Source organism: Penicillium verhagenii (assembly GCF_028828195.1).
Source record: "Penicillium verhagenii strain IBT 33310 chromosome Unknown utg000007l_segment0_segment0, whole genome shotgun sequence".
Classification (NCBI taxonomy): Eukaryota; Fungi; Ascomycota; class Eurotiomycetes; order Eurotiales; family Aspergillaceae; genus Penicillium; species Penicillium verhagenii.
In genome coordinates this window covers 1,782,048-1,793,028 of record NW_026643171.1, presented here as the reverse complement: position 1 = coordinate 1,793,028, position 10,981 = coordinate 1,782,048, and the positions used below count along the sequence as shown (strand labels likewise).

Sequence of the window (10,981 nt, the reverse complement as noted above, 5' to 3'; positions counted from 1 at the left end):
ACGCCAACACGAACCCCACTAAAACGAGGCTCAACTCAAGCGTCATTACCCCACCTCTAGTAAAAGACAAAGCTATAGTAGCAGCCGGCAAGACGGGTGAGTGAACATTTCAATGTCAGTAGAACAGTCGTGATTTTTTGGCCGAGTATTCAGCTACACTACATATAGGCAGCCGACAGCTCTCATGACTCAGATAAGCCTTGACTAGGCAGAAGGCTTGTACCTGAAAAGAGAAACTCCACATCCTACTTCAGCCCCCTTCCGCCCCGCTTTTGCGCTGTCTGACCCTTTGTTTTTTCTCTCCACGTGTTTTAAAGTGATTTATTCTCTGCTTCCTTTTTGGACATTCAGATCTTGATTCTCCCATAGCTCAGCCGAATCACACAAACTACACATAGCTTCCAACTGGCAGCTACCCGTGATGAGCGACAGCGACAGCATAAGTGACAGCGACACAGACTCCATCGCCTTGCAAGTCGATCAAACCGACAGCTACTACCCAAGGGACCTAGAGGATGCCGTCGCCGTCCTCAACATCCTCCAGCAATGGTTGCCGTCCGAACTGGGCCTAAGCATCTTAACGCACGCGGGCTACTGGCTTCGCTCTCGCGCTGCCAGAAAAGAGAGCAAACGTTTCACAGAACACAATTGCCGCGACAGGACACCGTACCTGGTCTCTGAGCCTATCAAAGGAGAGCGATTCCCTGTTCAAGAGATCAGGATTGACGTATGGAGTCACGACCAGGGCTGGAGCAGCTACCCGGACGACCATGGCACATACAACGGCTCCTGGACCTGGTTCGATCTCGGGATTCAGAGGCCGTCTGGAAGAGAGGATATCTCGACAGGTCTGGGACGGGCGGTGACCAATGTTCATGCAAGTTTGACGACAAGACATCATGAGGTTGTGTATCGGAGGGACGAGCAGCCGTGGATGCGAGAGCTTCAAGCGGACGACCAGATTTCGATTATTCCCAGGGCGCTCTATCCTGGATGGCAAAATATTACGGAAGGAATCTCGATTGAGATCTACACTGAATTGCTTTAGTATGGGTACTGTACGTAACATGTGTTGAACGGCGAAAAAATGGAACTCCGAATAGCAATTGATCGAATAATTGAAGCCGTGGAATGAACCACGACATGCTACCAACTTTCACCCCTAAAGCGGGCCACTGGCCACCATCGCCAGTGTCAAGAAACAACACTGAACTTATAGACTGCCAAATTAACAGCAGGCCCATCCATAGGTCCAAATATTTGCTTCGATCTCTGCTCCCACTCGTCATGATTAATTCCGTCAACCCAACCCTGAGGCTCAATCGCAATACACCCATGGCTGTTAACAACCTCAACGCCCTTATGTTCCCCATGCCTCCGATTGCGCTTGATCTGTGAAGGCTTAACAGGGAACGGACCAGCCCCGTTACAGGTATAAATCTGCACAGCCGGCTGATCACTCAAAACCTCCATCTTAATGCCCGTCCGCTTCGATCTCATTCGGAGAACTGGCAACAATGCATCTGAGCACTTCGCATCCGGCCGATCGATAATCATGCACGTATCGTACCCGACGCAATTATCTCCACAAAGGCCTTCTGTCTTGTTGATGTCTTTGCCAATAAGCTTTCCCTCTAAGAAGTCCACTGCACCATCGAACGACGTCGCTGCGTCGACAAGACGGCCCGTCGGAAGTTCTTTACCACCCACACCAATAAATCGACGGGACAGTGGGAGCTGGAGCCAGAGATCATCGACCGTGGGTGCAAGGAATGCATCCAGGTTCCAGTAGATGTGGTTTGTGAGCATGATGGGTGTCTTGTGCGTGAGTGACAACGAAACCAGCTTCGTGGTCAGTTGGGGCAGACCCTCGGCACTGGTTGAGACGGTGTATGTGGCAAAGGTGACGACTTTTCCGGGGAAGCCTTCGAACGCATCGTCGTATAGAGCGAATGTGACGGATGAAGGAGTGTGGTCGGATACGGTCCAGTTTCGTTGATCGTATCCCACCTTGCCTCCGTGTAGGGTGTAGTCGCCATCTGGCTGGTTTATGGAGACGGTGTAGTCCACGTCGTGGATTTTGAAGGTGCCCTTGGTGATGCGGTTTGCGTAGCGGCCCACTACGGCGCCGAAGTAGGTGTGGTCTGTTTCGGTATCGGTCACATATTGCTCTGGTTTGTCGTAGCCCAGGACCACGTCTTGTTCGTTACCATTGCGGTCTGGGACTAGTAGAGATGTGAGACGAGCGCCATATGGTATGAACTTGGCAGTGATGTTTGCGGCTTCAATTTTATAGACTTCAAAGGGATTTGTTGAAAGATTGGGTAGATCTAGAGCGTTGGTCACGGCGAGAAGAAGTGCGAGAAGCACAGCCTTGAGATCCATCTTGGGGTTTCAAGAAAGCTTTATCTCATAAGACCAGAGCTATCTTATCAGTACTTTGGCATGGCTTTATAGATTTGTGTCAGACTGGTTGATATGCAAATTTCTCGAGTATTAGCTTCCAAGATTGTGCATCGGGTAATGTGTGCAGGGGCTAAACAACAAACATCACGACTCGCGGGATACTGATCGCCTCTTCCTTGAAATATCCAATTGAAAGGAGACTCTCTTCCAGTTTTATTGACAAATCAACCAGATCTCTTGGATTGCTGTTCCACGGAGCCTAGAAATCGGCACTGCGATGCCGATCTAGCCTGGGCTCTCAGTTTAACGCCTCAATTCAATACCAAACATATGGTTTGATTAATCCGAAACAGAACATTGAGCTCCGGAAGCCCGAGACAGTAAATATCTGAGGTGCGGCTGACATTCATTATACAGGGAATGTATGTGTAACATGGAATGGTCACAGATACATTCGCGGGTGGCCATGACCATTTCCACCCACAATCAGGCAGATATCCTCGAGACTTCTACATCAACCAATGGTATTATCTCCTGTGGCTCTCAGTATGTAAGTTGTCGCGATGACTGGCTACCTACTAGTTTCTATGCCGAAATCTCTTTCACAGCATCGCCACTGAGCAACGCTTTTGTCCTCAAGTGCTGGATATACACCATCGAGACATCAATTCCATGTAGCTCTGCTCACGATTAACTATCTAATTTCTTGAATTTGTAAGCACTGCAATCAGATCTCGTAGATAGAGTCCAAATCAATGGATCCTACCCTCATCCATTATCGAACAGAAACTCGGCAACAGAGAACAGTGCACGTGTGGAGGTGGGATAAGTGGGTAGCCTTAAATTCGGAAGTAACTTGTCTTTGCAAAATGCAGGTTAGGCAACATTTGTGACAGGTCGATGGTGGCCTCGACTGCAGTCAACGCCCGGCCCTGGTATCTTACAGAAGCTGTCTCGTCTTCTATTTCTCCAGATGGTGCCACTAGTGATTGCATGAGATTTTTGCCACAGTAATAAAAATGACTGCCGTGTCGGAAAGCAAACCGATATTAGAGAGATCATTTGGTAGAATCATATCAAGCTTCGAGATGGATGTTGAGGTTGCTGGCATCCAGTTATGTGCATCATTCATGGATATTGGATCTAAAGCATCAACAGGCGACGTGGGAAATTTGTCGTCACTATTCGGTAACATTGCGATGCTGGCTTTATTCCTTTTAGGAGTTCAAGCCTGGGTTCTCCAACAAAGCTTCAAGGTACACAAACCGATCTTCCAGCGCTTTGATGTAGCCCTTTTTGGGACCCCGAGAGCCGCGCTCGGTTGTCTCGTAGACCACCTTCAGTTCGTGGTACATACTGTACTGTGGCTGCTGACCGTCGGATCTCAGCTTGCGACATCGGCACTCCTTACAGGAAGGTCGAGTCCGCGGCCGTTTTGGGGCTTGCGATCGTGACCTTTGGTGCGACGAGGGGTAGCTGCGAACTGACGGGGATGAAGCGTTGTTAGGTCAGCACGAAGTCTCTCAAGGCTGGTTGTAAGTATGCGAAATTGGGGGCCAAGCTGAATGGCGCAAAGAAAATCAGTGACCGCTGAATATCATCCATGGATGCATACAAGAAAGAGTTTCCAAGGTTATCGAGAGAGCAGATCTGGAAACTGAATAATCAGAAATCATCACATTAACAAGAATTATCAAGTCCTGCTTGTTTTTTTCTGCGAAAAGGAGATACAAAAAAACCACTGTGTACTATGTGCATGCACATGAATTATGGGAATCAATCATAATGACGTTGGAATAATTCAATACAAATCCTCCATACCCCTATCAAAATTAATCAATAAACAGAACCCCAGGAACCTCATGAAGAAACACCAGATGCATTTGCAGGGAAGAATGTGTCTTCCATGCGATGGAGATATGGCCGTGTCGTCGTCGATCATTGATGCAGGAAAATCCCCCAATATAAGCCTATCATAATAGGAATCATAACTCGGGTTCAATAAAGCGTGATATCCTAGATAACGGACCCGCTACCAGGCGCAGCGCCACTTCCACCATCTTGGCTAGTCGACCCGTGTCGATGAAAAGGGTGTGAGCCCAAGTGGAATACCTTGCGCATGGCGTTTGTGATGCTGTTCTTTCGCCTTGATTGTGGGGCGTCGGTAGTATCGGAGCTTCTTTTCACAGTCGCGGTATCTTCGAGAACAATGCTCGTCACTGCAGGTTTGGGCGGCCATTGCCCATCGGCTTTCCAGCCCTGAACCATTGCTTTGGTCAAATCGGCAAGATTGACAGGCACGGTAGGGGTCATCCCTTGTACTACCACTTTGGTATAAATGGAGGGGTAAATGGATGAGTTTATGGTGGCGCGAATGGGGTTTTCCGGTGAGAGGAAAGGCGGAGCGACAGGAATGAGAGGCTCATCAAGTTCTTCATCATACTCCTCCTCGTCATCGTCGATGGCGGAAAAATCAGGTGCCTCGCCAGAGGACTCGGGCTCGGTGATGCTAGTTTGGGTGGACTCCTTGCGCTTCGCTTCGTCCTCTGGGGCGGTAGATTGCTCCTCGTCCTGGTCTTGTCGACGTGAGCAGTCTTCGGTTTTTTCCCGCTCCGCGATTGACATGGAGGTGTTCATCTTAGCAACCAGGCCCGGCGCATCGGTCACGGTGGCTTCATTTTGACTTTGAGGATCCGAGTGCGGGGAAACCGAGCGCGGCTGGGGCAATGCAGCACCCGCGTCCACCCCGGAATCCGCGCGACTGTCGACACCAGTTTCAGCCGGTTCGCTGGTCTGGGTTTTCAAGAGGGTGTCCTTCTTCTCTTTGGCTTGAATCTGTCGGCGTGTCCTAGCTCCCGACCACACGTCGCGCCTGGCCATCCACATCCGTAATCCTTCGTTCCAAGCCATTTCTTCGTCCATCTGACGGCGGCGTTTGCGTCGCAAATCGATCTCTGGGTCACCGTTTGCGGTGGGAATATCACTTTCGGACTCATCGTCGGATGATGGTGGTTCGAGCTCTGAGCCTGAGCTGTCGAATTCTCGGGACCGCCATTCTAAGACGGGGCGATTCGCATGGAGGGTACCGATTGAATCATCATCTTCGGAGGGTAGTGAGATGTAGTTAGGGCCATTTGGATCAGCGGTGAATTCCCAGTCGGTACGAACGACTTCGCGGATAAATAATTTCACGTCGCGGAGGGCTGTGTCACGATCGGCCATGATGGAGTTTGGGAAAACCAGTGGAGATTATTTCAAGAGGAGATGCGCTGAGGACGGGAATTTCACCCGGTGCAAAAGGGTTGAGGCGCGATAATCCTCCACCTTCACACTCGCGGGGTTTTGAGAATTTGAGCTTGAAAAGTGGCGGGTGGAGACGGATGCGATGTCATCGAGGGCACGTGCTCTCCCCACCTAGAAGATCTGCACTTAGGGCTAACATTCCAAGTAAAACATTCACCATTTCCTGGTTTTAGAAGATTGTTTTAATATCCAGATATCCAGAGACTCAAACGTTGAGATTACTCCAGGAATGTCTCAGTGCTCCAATTATAGGTGTTGAGGTACAGGGCCTTACAGTTCAACCTTAATCACGAGAGATCGTGTGACATACATGATACACCTAATGGCAAATGCCCAGGTGGATATAGTATGTACCTCGTACGAAATAATATATTTAAATTTTAGAAAAAATATCTGTAGCAAGCACTTGAGGGCATCTGCGCATCAAGGATAGTTCAGCAAATAAGAATCTAGATTTCATGTACTGCAGGAGTGTAACTCGAAAATACATAGACACTGGTCTTACATGTATGTGGACAGTGGGCCGTAGCCTCCTATCAGGCTGTCACTGACATCTGGATGCTTACGTGAAGCATCAACAACGTGATCCACCAACATTTCAATATGATTGGGGCAAACAATTGGAACACTCAATATTAACTCCACATGCATCAAGTCCTAACAGTCGCTCATCAACATTATTTGAGACCAAGCCCACCTAGAAGATTATCAATTCCCAAACCCCCAAAAAGTCCACGGACAAGACCTCCAAGTCCAAGGCCGTTGAGCAGATTCCCAAGAAGACCAACCACTCCACTGAGAAGCAGGCCTACGGCTGCAATAATCTGGAAAAGGGGCTCAGAAAGCAAAGACCACAGAGGATTGAGCTTTTTCTTCGCATGCGGCATATCGGCAATGCGCTTTCGACCATTGTCAATTGTGGTGGAAATGGTTTGAGACAGTTGTTTCAACAAATCGGCCAATTGGTATTCTTCAGATGTCGCCTCGTGAGACACACTGCGAGCTTTAGCGGACGCCGCGATTTGACCGTCGGGGTCCAGAGCGCGAAGGGCACCCTTGCATTCCTGTAACATGTTTCCAGCGTCTTCGATGAGAGGCTTCACGGTCTTCACGAGTTGCTCCTCGTCAAGCTCCTCTCGTGGTGTTCGATCGGCTCGCTCAATATGCTAGTCAATTGTTTAGTTATATCAACAAGTGGCATATAAATTATTTTCCCTCTTACCTCGGTGATTTGTTTACAGAGAGGCTCAACAGAGTCTAGTGTCTGCTGCACAATCGCAGACATTTTCTTTGCCAAATCTCGTTCATGCTCTTCTTTTTCCTGCTGTTCGATTTCTTCAGCAGACAAGGCTGGTTCCTCGGGTTCCTCAAGCTCCTCGACTTCCTCGGGCTCGTCAGGTATGTTCTCCAATAGCGTGCATTCTCCGATTTTGTTCCCATCGTTGTCCATAATATACCCATTATCATCAACGGCTTTACCTACCAGGGCCTTTAAGTTGCCCTCGGTCAATCGGCCAATCAGATTGCCATCCTCGTCGCGAATTTCTCCCTCTCGGGTGACCTTCCTGCCACTCATTGGACTAACATCGCGCGGGATTTCCTCCGGAGTCCATCGTTCTGAGCGGCCAATAATATTTCCAACTTTATCGATGATTTCTCCATCTTCATCAACGGCACGGCCCTTGAGCCGAACAAGGTCTCCTTCGACTAGCCTGCCGACAACTTGGTCTGTCGAATCGACGATTGTTCCATCTTTGGTGACCACCAGGCCTTCAAGGCCATAGAAAATACCCTCGGCTTCTTCTCGCTCACTAGCCGGAACAAGTTCAGCGAGGCTCAGAATGTGCCCATCGTCGCTCCAGATTTGACCTTCCGCATCAACTTGCTTCCCGGCAAGTTTCTTGGGATTACCGGAAGTAATTCGCCCCCAGACTGAACCATTTTCGTCAACTATGTTGCCCATTTTGTTGACCTTCATCCCTTCAAGGATCGATAGGCTCTCCTCCTCTTCTTGTTCATCCTCTTCAGGTGGAGTATATGGCTCGGCCCGTCCTTCAACATTGCCTCGCTTGTCAACAATATCTCCATCCTCGTCCACAGCGCGACCCTGCAATTTTTGAGGATCACCTTCAATTATCCTTCCAACAATGTTGCCGTCTTCATCCTCAACATGACCATTTTTCCGAACTACCAAATCGTGGTAATCCCCAAATGGAGTCAAGTTTTCACGCTCCTCCTCGGGAATAAGTGTGACTCGTCCGAGGACCTCTCCATCATCACCCCAGATTTGTCCATAAGCGTCGATTTTCCTGCCTCTCACTGCCTTTGGATCACCTTCGCTAAGACGAGCTATGGGTATTCCGTCAGGCCCTGTCACATTGCCTATTTTGTTCACATTGAGGCCTTCTAATTCCGAAAGGTCGACCGCCTCTGGTTCAGGCTCGCTTTCGGGCTCGGGTTCCTCCCAAGGCTCTGCGCGACCCAAGATATTGCCATTTTTATCCAATATATCACCATCGTCATCCACAGCTCGTCCAAGTACTTTGCGAATCTCGCCTTCCACAAGAATGCCGACTTTCTGGCCGTATGTATCGTGGATGTCGCCTTCACCTGTGACAAAAGGCTCCTCAAAGTCGGCAAATGGTCCTCCTTCTTCTTCCGTGGGAAGTGTATGAACTTTGCCGATCACATTGCCCCTGTCGTCCCAAAACCGGCCTTGATCATCAAGCTGTGCACCTGATCGAGCGAGCTTTCTTGGATCACCTTCGAATAGTTCACCAATGGGTTTTCCACTTTCGTTGACGATTTTGCCAAATTTATTGCATTTCAAGCCTTCAAGCTCGGAGAGTGGTGACAGCGCCTCGTCGGTATCTTTGGCGGCTTTCGATTTTTCGATAGCTTCTTCATCCAACGGTCGGGCCTTTCCCACGATGTTGCCATCGTCATCTAGTATCAGCCCTTTGTCGTTGACAGACATCCCGGTGACTTCCGATAATTCACCACTGTCTAACACGCCAAAAGCAGTGCCACTTTGGTCGACGATTTGGCCTGTGTCATCGACTTGAAGGCCATTGAGAATAGACGTGTCGGGTGCTTCAGTCTTTTCCGATTCATCTCCCAGCCTGCGCATTGCCTTTTCAGCGCTCGCCCCAAAGACAACCTCGACAAGTCCTATAGTTTCCCCATCTTCATCTAGAACTTGACCTTGTTCATTGGGCACTTTGCCCACCAAAGATTTGCCTTCTTGGACTTCTTTTATTTGACCAACGAGACCACCATCCTCGTCTCGTATCTCGCCCTCCTCATTGATAATTTTGTCCTTGAGAATTGAAAGGCCAGGTAGCGAGACACCTTGTGATTCCTTTCCTTCTCCCAGGTCTTCTCCGATATCGTCCACGGAGACGGGCTCAACACGACCGATCAAATCTCCACCATCGTCCAATATTTCGCCTTTATCATTCACGGTTGAACCGACCAAATCTTCGGCATCCCCCTCAATGAGTCTGCCGACCACTCGTCCGGATTGATCTTTGACCGCACCCAATTTTGTGACGGGCAAGTTTGCGAGATCTTCCACGCCAAAGGCACCTTCGATTTCTGGTAATGCATCAGACTGCTCATTTTGGTCACCAAGGAGCTCCACGCGCCCGACCAGATCGCCATCGTCGTCGAGGATTTCACCGTTCTCGCCGATCGTATACCCAGCAAGATCTTCTGCTTCCCCTTCAACCAGCTGACCGACTTCCTTGCCGTTGTCATCGAGAACATTTCCATCTTCTCCAACGCTGAGACCAGCCAGAGCAGACAGATCAGCCGGAAGGTCAGGGGCTGCGTCTGTAATCTCTGTGACCTCCCGAGTTTCATTTCCTGCACCGTCGGAAGCAAAGCGGGTCGTTTCCCTGACCTTGCCCACCCCGGTTTGCACGCGACTTTTAACCTGTTGTTGAACCGAAACAGGTAGCTGAGAATAAGCCTTGTTCGCAGTTCGAGCGAAACTTGCAAGACCAGTTGCAGCATCTTTGCCGCGTTGAAAATAAGACTTCTCCGTCGATCCCGACGCTTTTGCATCACCCACTACATCTTTTCTCTGCTCAAGCTCCTCATCCTGCTCATTGTCGACCAAATTGACAGGACTGGCGTCTTCTGCGCTTGCTTCACTTGGGACTTCTTCTTCATTTTCGACATTTGTCTCTTCCGGTTCGACATCTTGTGAAGGGACTGACTTTTTGACTGACTTTTTCACTGACTTTTGTACAGGTGTGCGCTCGATAGGGCTCTTCAGACCTGGAGATGGGGACAACTTCTCAGAAGAACCTACAGAGTGGGTTGACATTGATAAGGGCTTCGTAGTAGGTAACTTCTTCGAGGGTGCAGATTTGGTGGGCTTTAGGTCTGGCTTTTTCCGACCAGGGAGATCGTTCTGGGAGATAGATTCTTTCCCCAAAGGACCACTTGTAGCCCCTGGAGCTTTCTTCCCAAGCATCGGTCTAGTTGTGCCTTGCGCTGCCATGCCTGTTGTGGTATTTCTTTCGTAGGAGGTGAGTTGGTTACTTCTGCATTCACTATGAAGGATTCAAGAGCCGTAAATTTTACTGACAGTTTCACTAGCCACATCTGATCTATTTATACGAAGGAAATAATAATAAGTTATTATCAACCCCTCCTCTTTTCGAGGTCACAAGCCACAGACGTCTCAGTCTCGCAATAACGATTAACAGACTGGCCTCGGAAATTTACAACCGAAACCTGGAATGACAAGTTATGAGCCGCGTGGCTGAGATAAAATGATCAATTTCCAGGAATATACACAGCTCTAGAGAGGTTTAGTTGAAGCATTTCGACTCTTGTCGTCATTGTATGCATTCTAACCGCGGATCACGAGGCCTGGAACCGGACCGTCTTTGCCACTTACATTGAGCTCGGCTAAACCTGAAATGGCCATTTTTTGCAATAAATGACGATAAATGAGCTGTATACTTTTCAAGTTTTATAATTGATCTGCAGGGGACTCGATGCAACTGGCTTTGCCATGAGAATTCTAGAATTTAAAATATTTTTTGTATAGAAGGCTAAGCTGACCCACCCCCAGCAAGTTGGACTATTGAAGAATGAAAACAACCTCGGAATTGGAAGGGAAATGGGACATTTTGAGTAAAGAAACAACAGTATGCCCGAATCATCGAGTTCCAACATTCCAAGTCAGCCATGTGTTTGACGTAAGGAGGCAAAGTCATTCCGCATACGGATATGATAAAGTAGGGTTGACAACTTG

At 48.9% G+C, this 10,981-nt stretch overlaps 5 protein-coding genes across 5 annotated transcripts; 1 reads left to right on the top strand and 4 right to left on the bottom strand.

Annotated features, from left to right (window-relative positions):
• Positions 1-421: 421 nt before the first annotated feature.
• N7466_007353 (uncharacterized protein) lies at positions 422-1,048 on the top strand (the record flags this gene model as incomplete). Its single annotated transcript, XM_057166742.1, has 1 exon — positions 422-1,048. One exon carries the CDS (start codon positions 422-424, stop codon positions 1,046-1,048), a length of 627 nt encoding a protein of 208 aa, XP_057019783.1.
• Positions 1,049-1,194: 146 nt separating this feature from the next.
• N7466_007352 (aldose epimerase family protein) lies at positions 1,195-2,385 on the bottom strand (the record flags this gene model as incomplete). Its single annotated transcript, XM_057166741.1, has 1 exon — positions 1,195-2,385. One exon carries the CDS (start codon positions 2,383-2,385, stop codon positions 1,195-1,197), a length of 1,191 nt encoding a protein of 396 aa, XP_057019782.1.
• Positions 2,386-3,623: 1,238 nt separating this feature from the next.
• Positions 3,624-4,011, bottom strand: N7466_007351 (transcription factor domain-containing protein; the record flags this gene model as incomplete). Its single annotated transcript, XM_057166740.1, has 2 exons — positions 3,624-3,882; positions 3,995-4,011. 2 exons carry the CDS (start codon positions 4,009-4,011, stop codon positions 3,624-3,626), a joined length of 276 nt encoding a protein of 91 aa, XP_057019781.1.
• A 411-nt stretch (positions 4,012-4,422) lies between these two features.
• N7466_007350 (DUF4050 domain-containing protein) lies at positions 4,423-5,628 on the bottom strand (the record flags this gene model as incomplete). The annotated part of the gene is made up of 1 exon (XM_057166739.1): positions 4,423-5,628. One exon carries the CDS (start codon positions 5,626-5,628, stop codon positions 4,423-4,425), a length of 1,206 nt encoding a protein of 401 aa, XP_057019780.1.
• A 758-nt stretch (positions 5,629-6,386) lies between these two features.
• Positions 6,387-10,192, bottom strand: N7466_007349 (DUF3659 domain-containing protein; the record flags this gene model as incomplete). The annotated part of the gene is made up of 2 exons (XM_057166738.1): positions 6,387-6,875; positions 6,932-10,192. 2 exons carry the CDS (start codon positions 10,190-10,192, stop codon positions 6,387-6,389), a joined length of 3,750 nt encoding a protein of 1,249 aa, XP_057019779.1.
• Positions 10,193-10,981: the final 789 nt, after the last annotated feature.